General features: G+C 37.5%; 1 protein-coding gene across 1 annotated transcript in view; it reads left to right on the top strand.

Moving 5' to 3' along the window:
* LOC115791274 (von Willebrand factor A domain-containing protein 5A-like) overlaps nucleotides 1-7,745 on the top strand; it is a 35,323-nt gene extending 27,578 nt beyond the window's left edge. The window contains exons 18-24 of the mRNA XM_030745462.1: nucleotides 1,353-1,382; nucleotides 2,044-2,079; nucleotides 4,010-4,039; nucleotides 4,702-4,737; nucleotides 6,085-6,230; nucleotides 6,798-6,921; nucleotides 7,025-7,745. Of these exons, the coding sequence (XP_030601322.1) occupies nucleotides 1,353-1,382; nucleotides 2,044-2,079; nucleotides 4,010-4,039; nucleotides 4,702-4,737; nucleotides 6,085-6,230; nucleotides 6,798-6,921; nucleotides 7,025-7,104 (482 nt within the window). The 3' untranslated portion in view covers nucleotides 7,105-7,745. The remainder of the gene's footprint in view (nucleotides 1-1,352; nucleotides 1,383-2,043; nucleotides 2,080-4,009; nucleotides 4,040-4,701; nucleotides 4,738-6,084; nucleotides 6,231-6,797; nucleotides 6,922-7,024) is intronic.
* The last annotated feature ends 7,303 nt before the right edge of the window (nucleotides 7,746-15,048 follow it).

Raw genomic sequence — 15,048 nt, 5'->3', positions numbered from 1 at the left:
TGTGTAACTCCATTCCAAAGCTTGTTCCAGAGGCCACGAGTAAGTAAAATCTGAACAAAACAAACCAGTGTTAATTTTGACAGCAAATTTTGATTTAGTTTTAGTCATAGTCTTTTGACGAAAATGTAATTCAGTTTTAGTCATAATTTAGTCATCTGAATAGTTTTAGTTTTAGTCTAGTTTTAGTCGACAAAATTATTGTAAGAATATAGTCGACGAAATCCACAGTCGATTTAGTCGACTAAAATATAAAGGGTGCAAAATGTAAATGCTTTTCCTTCAGTTCCCTTGGATTAGTCATTATACACACTTACACAAAATTAAACATTTTTAAAAGTTATGGAATATTATTAATAATATTAACATTAGCGTTTCACCTGCTTCCCACACACCTGATCATTAACACCACCTTACTGAGATAATACAGCTTTTTACAGCAGGACACACTCTGAAAGGTACAGGGCAGTGTTCAGGACTAAGATTAGGAAAGGCTAATCCACCGCGGTGTGGTGATTTTCTCTAAACACAAACGCTAAACTGGGAAAAACACTTTACCCTGCATGACATTAAAATGCTTACCTTTGCATGGAGATCTGGGTGACTGGTTTGCAGATGTTGTTTAAGATTTGTCGTGTTTTTACCCAAGATAGTCGCCCCACATCACATCGTTTTGTTTGTCACAACGTCAAAGGACAAATGTGTCCATACGTCGGCTCTTCTCTTTCAAACTGCTGACATTGTTTACATAACTTAGTTCTATCGGAATTAAAGACAAATCACAGACTAGTTTGGTCTTCCTGGGTTTAGAGCAAATTTGTGCAACTGTGCATTTGATTGGATGTTTTCCTCACTTGTCCCGCCCTTTTATAAAATTAAATCAGTTCTGATTGTATTTCGTCCCACCAAGCATTTTCGTCTCGTTTTCATTCGTTGACGAAAGTGTAAATTAATTTCGTTATCGTTTTTATCATTTTAGGTAGTTTTTATTTAGTTATCGTCTCGTTATCATCATGAAAAAAGATTCGTCGACGAAAACTATGACAAAAATATTTCGTCAACGAAATTAACGCTGAAACAAACCAATATTTTTCTTTTTTAACTTCTCTGAAATGTTGAATATGCAAAGCTGTATGTACAGCAGCTCCAATATTTGCTTTGATAGTTGCTATAAGTTGCTTCATCTTTAGATGAAGTGAAGAATTGTGTATATATAATAAGAGCTGTAATAATTTTCAGGTCACTGTAATAATGTCAAAAGCCCAAAACTTGTTGTTTCTTGTTAAATAATTCAATGCCTTCATCTCATGCTGTCATTTTTCCTTTCTTTTTTTTTTATGTTAACATCATGATAGACTGCAGACAGACAGAAGCACAGATCAACTGTGAGTAAAACACTCTGTGAAAGTTCAACAAATATCTCGACATTTCTATTAATATGATAGTGATCACATAGTGTGGTCCTCCATGTGTATAAGTGACAAAGTTATAAGGTTGAGTTGCTAAAACATTTTGTGATATTCGGAACATTAGTGAATATCTTTGATACTTTAAATACAAATTAAAGTAAAATGTGATTCTTTACATTTTTTTGGTTTTTAAGTTGAAGTGAGGCTGAGTAATTATGTGGCAGACCATACGTGATGCAGAACAGGCAAATAATAGGATGAAAACTAACAGGAAAAGCGTGCAATAGAACTAGGTAATTGTGCAAATGAGGATGGTGATCAAGGGGTATAAATACTACACTGACCACCCAGAGAAGGGAAAACAGGTGAGTGGAGAGGAGGATCAGGTGGGGAAACTTTAGTGGCAGACATGTCAGAGAGGTGAGAGTAACAAGATCTGAAATGACTGAAGAGTTAGAACATGAAACAGAACAACCAGACTGATGAACATCTCATATTTTAAATGCTCTTTATAGTATTTCTGTTGTATTTGTATATCATTCTATTAATGTTCAGAGGTAAATGTTGTAGTTCTTAAGAAATTAAATGTTTTGACCTGATTTTTTTTTTTCTTTTCTCTCTCTCCCCAACATCATAGTGGATAGACCCGCGGCAATGTATTATTCTGAGCCCAGTAAGTAAAATCTAAATGACAGTACAGGAAATGTTTGTGTTTCTAAAAATAAATATATAAACCAGCAAATTTCTGTTTCTACTATTTTGAAATGTTAAATGTGTAAATGTGAAAACCTCAGAAGCCAGAAACTTACTGAGCAAAACAGAAAATAAAGGGTCTAATTTTCCCTACATTTTGATACCAGGCTCATCATCATAATGAAAAAATTAAGGGAGAACAGTGGGAACTAGGCAATCTGATAAATCAAGGATGGTGATCAAGGTGGTATAAATACTGCAGGGACCAATCAGAGGAGAGGACAGAAGCAGGTGACAGACATAACAGAGAGGTGAAAGTCCTGAAATAACAGAGTTGGGACTTGAAAACAGAAGAATCAGACTGATCAGATTGTTATACATTTAAATACTTTGAAACAATTTAATTTGTATTTATCAACAAAAAAAAGATGTGAAGTCAGTACTTTAGTTCTTTTTGACAAATTCTTGTAATTGTCTTGACACTGTTTTTTATTTATTTTAAATTTATTATTACTACAATGTATTTCTTTGTATTTATTTATTCTAACATCATAGTGTGTAACTCCATTCCAAAGCTTGTTCCAGAGGCCACGAGTAAGTAAAATCTGAACAAAACAAACCAGTGTTAATTTTGACAGCAAATTTTGATTTAGTTTTAGTCATAGTCTTTTGACGAAAATGTAATTCAGTTTTAGTCATAATTTAGTCATCTGAATAGTTTTAGTTTTAGTCTAGTTTTAGTCGACAAAATTATTGTAAGAATATAGTCGACGAAATCCACAGTCGATTTAGTCGACTAAAATATAAAGGGTGCAAAATGTAAATGCTTTTCCTTCAGTTCCCTTGGATTAGTCATTATACACACTTACACAAAATTAAACATTTTTTAAAAGTTATGGAATATTATTAATAATATTAACATTAGCGTTTCACCTGCTTCCCACACACCTGATCATTAACACCACCTTACTGAGATAATACAGCTTTTTACAGCAGGACACACTCTGAAAGGTACAGGGCAGTGTTCAGGACTAAGATTAGGAAAGGCTAATCCACCGCGGTGTGGTGATTTTCTCTAAACACAAACGCTAAACTGGGAAAAACACTTTACCCTGCATGACATTAAAATGCTTACCTTTGCATGGAGATCTGGGTGACTGGTTTGCAGATGTTGTTTAAGATTTGTCGTGTTTTTACCCAAGATAGTCGCCCCACATCACATCGTTTTGTTTGTCACAACGTCAAAGGACAAATGTGTCCATACGTCGGCTCTTCTCTTTCAAACTGCTGACATTGTTTACATAACTTAGTTCTATCGGAATTAAAGACAAATCACAGACTAGTTTGGTCTTCCTGGGTTTAGAGCAAATTTGTGCAACTGTGCATTTGATTGGATGTTTTCCTCACTTGTCCCGCCCTTTTATAAAATTAAATCAGTTCTGATTGTATTTCGTCCCACCAAGCATTTTCGTCTCGTTTTCATTCGTTGACGAAAGTGTAAATTAATTTCGTTATCGTTTTTATCATTTTAGGTAGTTTTTATTTAGTTATCGTCTCGTTATCGTCATGAAAAAAAGATTCGTCGACGAAAACTATGACAAAAATATTTCGTCAACGAAATTAACGCTGAAACAAACCAATATTTTTCTTTTTTTAACTTCTCTGAAATGTTGAATATGCAAAGCTGTATGTACAGCAGCTCCAATATTTGCTTTGATAGTTGCTATAAGTTGCTTCATCTTTAGATGAAGTGAAGAATTGTGTATATATAATAAGAGCTGTAATAATTTTCAGGTCACTGTAATAATGTCAAAAGCCCAAAACTTGTTGTTTCTTGTTAAATAATTCAATGCCTTCATCTCATGCTGTCATTTTTCCTTTCTTTTTTTTTTATGTTAACATCATGATAGGCTGCAGACAGACAGAAGCACAGATCAACTGTGAGTAAAACACTCGGTGAAAGTTCAACAAATATCTCGACATTTCTATTAATATGATAGTGATCACATAGTGTGGTCCTCCATGTGTATAAGTGACAAGGTTATAAGGTTGAGTTGCTAAAACATTTTGTGATATTCGGAACATTAGTGAATATCTTTGATACTTTAAATACAAATTAAAGTAAAATGTGATTCTTTACATTTTTTTGGTTTTTAAGTTGAAGTGAGGCTGAGTAATTATGTGGCAGACCATACGTGATGCAGAACAGGCAAATAATAGGATGAAAACTAACAGGAAAAGCGTGCAATAGAACTAGGTAATTGTGCAAATGAGGATGGTGATCAAGGGGTATAAATACTACACTGACCACCCAGAGAAGGGAAAACAGGTGAGTGGAGAGGAGGATCAGGTGGGGAAACTTTAGTGGCAGACATGTCAGAGAGGTGAGAGTAACAAGATCTGAAATGACTGAAGAGTTAGAACATGAAACAGAACAACCACACTGATGAACATCTCATATTTTAAATGCTCTTTATAGTATTTCTGTTGTATTTGTATATCATTCTATTAATGTTCAGAGGTAAATGTTGTAGTTCTTAAGAAATTAAATGTTTTGACCTGATTTTTTTTTTTTCTTTTCTCTCTCTCCCCAACATCATAGTGGATAGACCCGTGGCAATGTATTATTCTGAGCCCAGTAAGTAAAATCTAAATGACAGTACAGGAAATGTTTGTGTTTCTAAAAATAAATATATAAACCAGCAAATTTCTGTTTCTACTATTTTGAAATGTTAAATGTGTAAATGTGAAAACCTCAGAAGCCAGAAACTTACTGAGCAAAACAGAAAATAAAGGGTCTAATTTTCCCTACATTTTGATACCAGGCTCATCATCATAATGAAAAAATTAAGGGAGAACAGTGGGAACTAGGCAATCTGGTAAATCAAGGATGGTGATCAAGGTGGTATAAATACTGCAGGGACCAATCAGAGGAGAGGACAGAAGCAGGTGACAGACATAACAGAGAGGTGAAAGTCCTGAAATAACAGAGTTGGGACTTGAAAACAGAAGAATCAGACTGATCAGATTGTTATACATTTAAATACTTTGAAACAATTTAATTTGTATTTATCAACAAAGAAAAGATGTGAAGTCAGTACTTTAGTTCTTTTTGACAAATTCTTGTAATTGTCTTGACACTGTTTTTTATTTTATTTTTTTATTTTTATTTCAAAAAAACTTTAATGAATGAGAGAATTAAAACTTATACTTCAGGTATTTCTATGAATACACAGATGGAGGAAGTGATGTGAGCTAATACGTGTAAGAGTTGGTATGACAGTCCAGAGTATGTGCAGAGCAACATGCACGTCAGGGGCATGTTTCTTTTTTCTTTTTTTTTTTTTTCATCATTTGTTTACTAATTCAGATGTAGTCTTTGAAGGGGGGGGGGGGGGGTGAAGAGCAAGGATGAGTAAAAAGCCAAATAAGTTTTAATAATAATTTAGTTTTAATTAATAAGCGTGTCTTGTCAAAAGTCAACTGATGGAAATTCTTGCCTTGTTCATGTATGTAAAACCAAATATATATAAGTCACTGGTTTAGTAATGGAGTTTTATTTTGTCGCTTGGTGGACATGAACTGTGAGTTCACACTCATTAGGACTCACTAATTCACTGATTTTTATAGTGACATAATTGCTCTCATTATTTGACAAAAAATCAAAGTAACTGTACGATGTTCAATTCTGTGGAGAACAAATTTAATGAGATCCAGTTTTCTACTGTTGAATAAATTATTAGTCTATAAGTTTCTGTTTTTCTTGCATGTATTTAGCCTGAAACATTTGATTTGCGGTGTTGATCTCTTATATAATTATTAAATATTTTGCAGATATTCAAATGTTTTATTTGTAACACAGTTTGTTGTGTGGTGGTTTATGGAGTTTATCATGTAGAGTTTTAGTCTTCTCATCTAGCACCACAATCAGATCCAGTTTTTATTTCTGTCTGTTTTTTATGTTATTATATTTTCATTTCACCAGCTGCTGTGCCCGATCAGCCTCCCAGAGACCCTTTGCTGCAGTTAGTCTCCCTCCAGGAGGCGTCTGGCTGCTGGCTGCTTGATCCAGCTCTGGCTGCTGCACTGGGAAAGAGCAGCGAGGAGGTGGAAAAGTCAAAGCCTGCAAAGGTGGGTTGCTGTCAATTTAAATAATAAAACAAAATGATCATGTGAGGTGTTGTAAAATACATTTGAAAGCATGATTCAGACAAAAACACAGGATGTAATGAAACACATGGAAACACAAGAGAACATACAACAAATGAAAATGAAGTCAGACTAAATGTAGGCCTGCCTTGCTGCATGAAAATAAACGTGTATCAGAGGTTAAAGTACTGGTGGTACTCTCTCTCCTAAGCACCCACTGAGCTGCACCAAAGTCTGATTTTTTACTAAGTAACCACACAGCAGGAGAAAGTATTTCCCTCATCACTCAGCAGTTGTTGTGAAAGTATTTCAACACATTATTTTAGATTATTTATGTTATCACAGTTGGAGACGGCAGATTTCCAGCAGGAGACACAAATCCCTTCATGGCTGCATCAGGAAGGGCATCAAATATGCAGAGCTTTGGTGACCCCTTGTGACAAGGGAGCCGTTTAAACTAGCTGCTACTGCTAGTTGTACAAAGAAAGATCATGTGGGTTTTTTTTGTGTGTTCTGTTTTATTTGATTATTTTTGACTGTTTGAATTAGGCCAACAGTGAAGTGTGGGCCACCATTCTGGCTCTGATCTGGCTTCATGGTTTAAAGATGGATGCAAAGGACGAGTGGGAGCTTCTGGCTATGAAGGCTACATCATGGCTCCGTGCTCAGAACGGTAGAAACCATAAAAATAACAAATTATTTTAAACATTGTTTGATGCTGCAGTTAGCACCCCACCCACAAATCCATTCTTATGACTCTGTTTTTGTGTTTTTAGCACCATGTGTGACAGAGTGTGTGGAAGCTGGAAATGTCCTGTTGGGCTGCAGCGTGAAGAAAGAAGCTCTGGGGCTCTGAGGGATTTCTTAAAGTGGCTTCACCTTCAGGGCTGATGAACAGAAGCAGATCTACTCTCACCATACTGCCTTTGATTCAGTGCTGTTTCATATTATCTACCCCTTTTATAGTTGTTATGTAATCAGGACTGTTATGGATTCTTTATTGTTAATTATATTTGAAGTTTGTACCTAATTTGGGTTTACCACTGTAAAAAAATGTCACTAACACACAAAGGTTGGACAGCTACTGTAGCAGCTCATTCAGAAAGTGTGTACATTCCTTTTCTCTCCCACTAGATGGTGATGATGTTCATTTCACTTTCTGTTATTGTTCTGTAAATAGCTGCAGTTCAGGGTCCCTGCAAGCTAGTCCTCAGTAAATTGGAGTGAATGGAGCTAAACAGCTAAAATAACTCTTTCCACAGTTTACACCAGCTTCTAAACAAAAGGTCCAAAGTGTATTTTACCTTTTACAAAAGAAAATGCTACAGCAGCACATAGTCCCAGTGGTGTCCAAAAAAAGTATGGAAAACATTAGTGTAGTTAAATCAGACTGTCTGTGTATAATTAATCAAACAAAACTGTTCTGATACTAACCATAATACCAATAATAATTACAAAAACCATTAAACTTTTAAAAGACTTTGAAAGTCTCTTGAATGATTTTTAAAAATTAAACTACATCTATTGTCTCGGCCTCTTCCAAAACCAGTTACCCAGCAAGCATTACTTATTTTTCCGCAGTTTCATAGTGTCCCATTCATTCTGGACTATTGCTTAAGTGCCCTGATGAAGCCAGTAGTCCGTGGACCGTGGAGATAACACCACAGCTGGATGGTTTGATGATGTGATTTTTGCCATGTAGAACTCTGATCGTATACACAAAGGCTAAAACTGCACTCTCAATAATGTGACCTGCAGTCAAACGTGCTGACTGAGGACTCTTTGTCGGGTCGTGGTTTCGGCTCTCCTCCGCTGTTTCTCTTACCAGGTGGAAGTGAGACCAATGAAAACAACTGCACCTTGGTAGTAACTTCACACTCTACAAAAACTCACTGGAGATGAGCAGGTTTCGTTTCCAGGATTTATTGAAGCACAAAGTTAAACAAAGTACAAGAAAGCAAAAAGCCCTCCCGAGAGTGAGTGCCTTGGTGCCGTTACAGGGGTGGTAAGAAAGAACAGAAAAGTAGACGTCCAGAGTTTAACAGAGTATAAGAAAACACAGAAGCCCTCTCGGGAGTGAGTGCCTTGCAGCCGCTGCAAACAGGGGAGAGAGGAAGAGCGCTCCCTCCCAACTTTACTACGGCCCTTTATAGCCCAATCTCACACCTCCTCCTGCTGTTATCAGGAGGAGGGGGCATATTAAGATGCTCTTCATACAACAGTTTCATGACTTGGTCTCGGGGGCTAGCATGACAAATAACTTTCCCACGTGAAAACACCTCCCACCTGGGCACTGCCTCGGCCTTCTATCCATATTTTCACATTACTTAAGACACTTTTGGGGTGGTCTTATCTCGATTCACACATCCACTCCCTTACAGTAGCCCAGGTGCGCCTCCAAACCCCCTTTCCAAGACACACTCCCCGCTACTTGACCTCCCCTCTGGCGATGCTGGGTCAAAAGTGCACTGTGTACAAAGGTGAACTTCTAAAAAGGTGGGGGTGCAGTACTCCTAGTGGAAAAAAACCAGGCCTTGGGCAGAGCAGGCCTCAGTCCTCTCCACTCACCTAAGACATGCAATGTTCCAGTGTGTGAGTGACAATATATGTGACAAATAATATATGTGACCATTAATTCAGATTAATATAGGTACTAATAAATGATATAGTAAAATACCAATATCAGATGATAAAAATATCCAACACATTAACTTCAAAAACAAAACATCTTTGTGATTTGGTGGCACAGACTCGATTCACTAGATTAAAACCTTTAAGAGAGGAGAGTGTTAACAGTAATAAACATATTCGGACTGAGATACTTAATTAAAATGACACCCATCGATCTGTGTTTGGATTGGAGGTGTCTGATTTGAATGAAAATTTTGCGTTGCTTGTTGCATTTTGGCAGATGTAGAAGTATTTTTGTGAACAGCGAAATAAAAATAGGATTTTACTAGCGTGAGATTTTTTTTTTTCCTGTTCAGAGAATTGTAAAACAGAAGTCATTGTGGTTACCTCTGAATGTTATCAACAGACAACAAAGAGACTACGAGCTCTTGCACTTGATCATGAAGTGTTGTAATCAAACAAAAATTACAATAATGGATATTCAAATAAACTATAGAAAGTGTCAGTGCAGGGCAACAATATTCCAACTGAGTTTGTCTGCATGTATCATGGAGCCATGGTTCAGTGGCTGAGGATTCCTAACTGAGATGGACCCTGAATGGAAAACTCTGGATTTGTGTGTATCCCTCCCTCTCTGCCAATACACCTCCTCCTTCAAGTTCCTCCTTCTTAGCTGCACCAGAGGATTTTGTTAATGGGCATCAGCCAGTAGGCTGGAGTTTCTTGATCCTGTTATCTGCACTGCTTCCTCAGTTCTCACCATGAAAGCCTCAAACATGTGTACAGTGCTGTCCCAGCCATTCATGTGAAGTATGCACACTCCTCTGGAGCTTAGTATCACCCAGGGCATGAGAGGAGGTTCATTCAGCCATTGAGAATAATTAATTTAGAGATGCATTCATTTTGTTACATTCACAAATGGTGAAGGGCAGGAAGTTTGGTCACACAGTTGATCATCTAAAATAAAAACTTCATAGAATCCTCGTGATCTGTATATTCCAGCTTTCGCTCCACCTCTTCTATACAACACAAATAAACCACTTAGAGACTTTATCATAGCTCCGCCAGCAAGCCTTCTATCATTCGTGAGGTCACATGGTTGCTTGTTTTTTGGTTTACTGCTCATTTGGAATTTTTTTTACTCTTATTGCCTTTAAGCACATTATTACAGGCCGATAACATCACAAGGCATCTTGTGACTCAGAACCGTCGTGAAATCAAGCTCGATTCATCATATTAAAGAAGGAGAGGAGGAAAAATAAGTAAATGAATAAATAAAATGGGAAAAAAGGAAGACAGGAGTGAAGCGAGAAACATATTCTAGGTATTATTGACTCTACAATTACTGCAACTAGATAATAAAATTGATAATACTATGGGCATAAGAGTTCCAGGCAAGATATTTGGTAACTGGTTTCTATTGTCTTGTAAAAGTAGGCATTTTTAGCTGTAGCCGGGCAGTTATGTTTTCCATCTTATATACATGCTTCACCTTCTGTAGCCATTGGACAATTGTGGGAGGGTCAGGCTTCCTCTAATTAATAGTAATCATCTAGCAATCATCAGCAAAATATGTAACATGTAGCATTGTTCCATGGTAAACATGTGGTCAGGAAACACATCTAGTAGAAATAATAAAAGGTCAATTGGAAGATTCATTACTAAAATATTTCCCAGTTCCTCCTTAATATTTATCCAAAATGTCTGTATCCTTGGACAGTCCCAAAATATATGAGTGTGGTCTCCCACCATGTCACAGTTCCTCCAGCATTTATTGCTGCTGTGGTTCTTAGATGCAAAGGTTGTTAATGGTGTCCTGAAGAGCCTCATTTTGGTCTTCCAGTTAAATTCTTTCCAAAGTTGGCTTCCACTCCCCTTGTGACATTTGAAGCATGTCCTCCCAGGAGTCATCGTCCATTACTCTGTTCAGTTCCAGTTCCCATTGATGTTTTTTATGTTGCATGTTTCCAGACATATCCAGCATTAGTTTTTTATACAGAAGGGAAACGTGTCTTTTTTTTTGTTACAAGGTGGTGTTCAGACAGAAATATGAAGTGGTTTTTCTGTGTGGGAGGGTTCCTTTCTGATATATTCCCAGGCTATGTTTTGTAACAGCTTCTAATTTGTAAAACTTTATAGAGAACACTTTGGGGTAAGTCAAACTCATCTCTAAGTTGTGTAAATGGTTTAAATACCTGTCCATTGAGGAGTTGTGTTAATATAGTCAATCCATTTTCTGCCCATCTTGTATAAGCCCTGTCAGATGGAGGTGCTAAAAAACTCTATATTTCCTGCAATTGGCACAGCCCTTGACAGTGCTACACTTCCTCTAAGTTTCTTTTGGACTAGATTCTATATTTTCAGTGTGTTCTTAATCCATATGGTTTCAATTTTAATGCTTTATGATTTATGGCTCAAAAAATGGAGTGCAGATAGGGATATTTGAAAATTTAAATGATGATATTTGGAAGGATTAAGGATAGTTTTTGAACACAGGACTCTCTTAACCAGAAATTTTAACATTAAAAAAACAACAAAAATTATTTTTGCTTGCGTTTAATCCACCCCACCCAAAAAAATTAAAGCTCCGTCCATCCCGTGCACTCCCTACAAAAAAAATCAGTGACTTATATTTGAGCCAAGTCAGTCTGTGTTGTGGACACACGTCATGGTTTAACAATATTCCTCACATCATTTCAGGAAGGAACTGCAGTAAAACTGTCGTGGACACATTGGTCTGTCCTCAGAAGTAAACTCCTACTGAGCAGTTATTGAAGCAGACCAGTGACTCACTGCTCAGCATCTCATGACTGCGCTAACGTGAAAATCTTTAAACTTATGACAGCAATCATGAAGTTGTTAATACTGAAGTTGTATATTGTGATAAATTAAAGAAAGTCAGCTGGGATAAAACAGATGATTGCATTCACAGTGAGATGTTTGCTGCTTTTAATCTCACTGATGCAAACCACAGGTAGAACTAAACACCCCGCTTCAGATGTCATTAGTCCATTAAATGGACATTATTTGCAGTAATCAGCTTCATTGATATGGGCTAGTAGGGTAGTAGGTTGAGCAGCTTGTTATCATTGGTGTGGACGATCACTGACAAAGACCGAAATAGGACTACATCTTCTACAAATCCAACAGAGCAGCTCGTCAGAGAGCCTCTTACACCCCAGCACCAAACATCACTGCCCATCTAAACCACAGGATGATATGGGACGTTGTTGCTGTTTCATCATTTTCCATTATTAATGCTGGAGGGTTTAAGTTGATTATTTATTTTTTAGGATGCATTACAGTTTCAGCCTCATGTACATAAGCCCATTGACAATGTATTTTCAATTCAATTCAATTTTATATATACAGCACCAAATTACAACAAACAGGCACTTTATATTGTAAGTTAAGACCCTACAATAATCACACGCAAAACCCAACAGTCAGTCTAATCTTAAAAATAGAGAGGGTGTCTGTGTCCTGAATCCAAACTGGGAGCTGGCTCCACAAAAGAGGGGCCTGAAAGCTGAAGGCTCTGCCTCCCATTCTACTAGTAAGCCAACCGGCTGAGCAACAAGTGCTCTATTGGGGTGATATGGTACTGTGAGGTCTTTAAGATAAGATGGGATCTGATTACTCAAGACCTTGTATGTGAGAAGAAGAATTTTAAATTCTATTCTGGATTTAACAGGGAGCCAATGAAGAGAATCCAATTTGGGAGAAATATGCTCTCTCTTTCTAGTCCCCATCAGTACTCTAGCTGCAGCATTTTGTATCAGCTGAAGGCTTTTCAGGGAGCTTTCAGGACAGAATTATAATAATGAATAATAATAGTCCAGCCTCTACTGATCAGATCCACCAATGACTCCTACACAGTCAGTTTTAGCTAACTGCTTCAGCTAGCTGACATCAGTTGGCTGGTGAACCATCAGCTGAGTAATCAGCTGTTCCAGTTACAGTCTCCATTCCAGTTGCATTTGATTCTTCACACGGCTCCAATACGAGCTGCTGATGAAGCTACTGAACAAACCGAAAGAGGTACTTACAGTTAGCATGTGGTGAATCCAGTAAAGGGTTCCAATTGACACACACACACACACACACACACACACACACACACACACACACACACACACACACACACACACACACACACACACACACACACACACACACACCTGAGGAGTCCTGCAAGGAAAATGAGGCTGAGACAGTAGATGGCTCCAGGACCATCCCTGAAGAGGCCTGTGTGGCTGCAGAGGTAGATGGCCCCTCATCAGACTCCAGGACCATGTCTGTGGCTGCTGTGGAAGTATCTGACTCCTCATTTTGGACAGTGGCTGCTCCAGCTCCAAAATAGTTCAGAAGTGCCCCTGAATTTACAATTAAGATAATATTATAAGTTAGATGACACTTACATCATACATGCATCAGTTACCCTATTAAAATGACCATGATGCACTTTATTAACATTTGTTATCATCCTATTAACTAAGCACAACACACAACAATTTATTTTAAAAGATATATGATATGTAGCTTACAAAATGCTATGTCAATGTATATTATAAGTTATTCAATTTAGTACAGCGTCTAGCAATAAAAACAAATCCACAGTCAGAACATATGTGTGAATTTGCACTTGTTGTGTTGCAAACACAAACCAGACTAAGTTGTCTGAGTGAAATTAGTTGCATGACATGATGCCTCAATTCTAATTCTAATTCAGCAAAACTAAAAACCAAATACAGTCGCCCTCTGTGACTAATTAGCAACATATTAGCAAGAGGCTAATAAATAGCCTATCGCCTAATGTCAATCACGTCACTCACAGAAATCTGCATACCTTTATCCTTTGCCCGTTTCTCCTCTTCTTCTTTTTCTAAACTGTGCACCTGATGGCTTCTTTGGTCTTTTACCTTGATCCATATTACCTTTCACAAGTCCCTTCACCCATCAATCAACCAGAGTCACGTGACGTAAACAAATTCACATAGCCTATGACTTTTTTTTTCTTTTTTACATTTTTCACATAGGTAACCCAATTAATTACATGAAGGTATGTGGGTCTATGTTAATTTTAGGAATGAAATACAATTTATTTTAAAGCAGTTTGTGTTGTGTGGCCTGGGATCAGTCTATCCCCTCGCCTCGCACCCCTCCCCCTTGCCTCCTCTTACACACACAACCTGTACGACTCTCACTCCGCAGCAAGTTGATGTGACAGTGAGGGCGCCCTAGCGCCCACTTCACTAATCTGACATGGAAATGAGCGGTAGTCTAACCCTAACCCTCTACCTAACCCCCAAAACTGACGAGTTTTGTTTTGAGTTTTTTTTTTTTTTTTTTGATACAGTTGGCAAAGTGGTTCAATACTACTTTATTACTTAATTTGGGTATCACTACCGAGCTCATGTTAGTCATGAGCTTCAGGTACCGCGGTCAAGTGAGCCCTAATTTGCGAAGACGCAGTCAAGCTAGCCGCACATAGAATTACGTTGCCCATTTATACCGCATATTACGGTACGGCTGCCAGTCGCCCTAAATAACACATCGGAAGTGTTGTTATCCTTCAATGTACACCATTGCAATGCATTTTTCATAAAAAAAAATACTGTCACGCCTCTAAATACTCAGCTTTGTAAAGGTGTAATTTATTTATCATCTCAATCTTTTAAAACAAAAATGAATTCATGTATACTCCACTTTTTTACTCAAAGTGACATTTTTGAGGTGTATTCATAGGAGTGCTGTTCTAGGTGACGCAGAGCTTTCGCCTGATTCTTGCTCACCTTGACCCCCACTGTATATGGACTGACTTTCATCTCAAATAACTGTACGGTTTTCGAGAAAATTGCTTTCAAAATCCCAAGTACAGTAATGTATTATATTGGTATTTTTCAACTGTATTCATAGGAGCGCTGTTCGAGGTGACGCAGCTATTTCTCTGCCAGTGGCACATGCCTATTTTACCGATCAGAAGATTTTAAAATTTACAGTGGAGGAATTCCAAGTACATTAGATAAGGACATTGCAGATGGAGCTGTCAGGCAGGAGGAATAGAGGAATAACACAAAGGAAACTCATGGATGTATTGAAGGAGCACATGCAGAGGGGTGATGTGATGGAGGAAAATAATACAGTGAGTTACCAGCTGAAGTGACGA

This window comes from Archocentrus centrarchus, chromosome 13 (genome assembly GCF_007364275.1).
Source record: "Archocentrus centrarchus isolate MPI-CPG fArcCen1 chromosome 13, fArcCen1, whole genome shotgun sequence".
NCBI lineage: Eukaryota > Metazoa > Chordata > Actinopteri > Cichliformes > Cichlidae > Archocentrus > Archocentrus centrarchus.
Note: the sequence above shows the minus strand (reverse complement) of the source record. Positions and strands in the feature narration are given on the sequence as shown.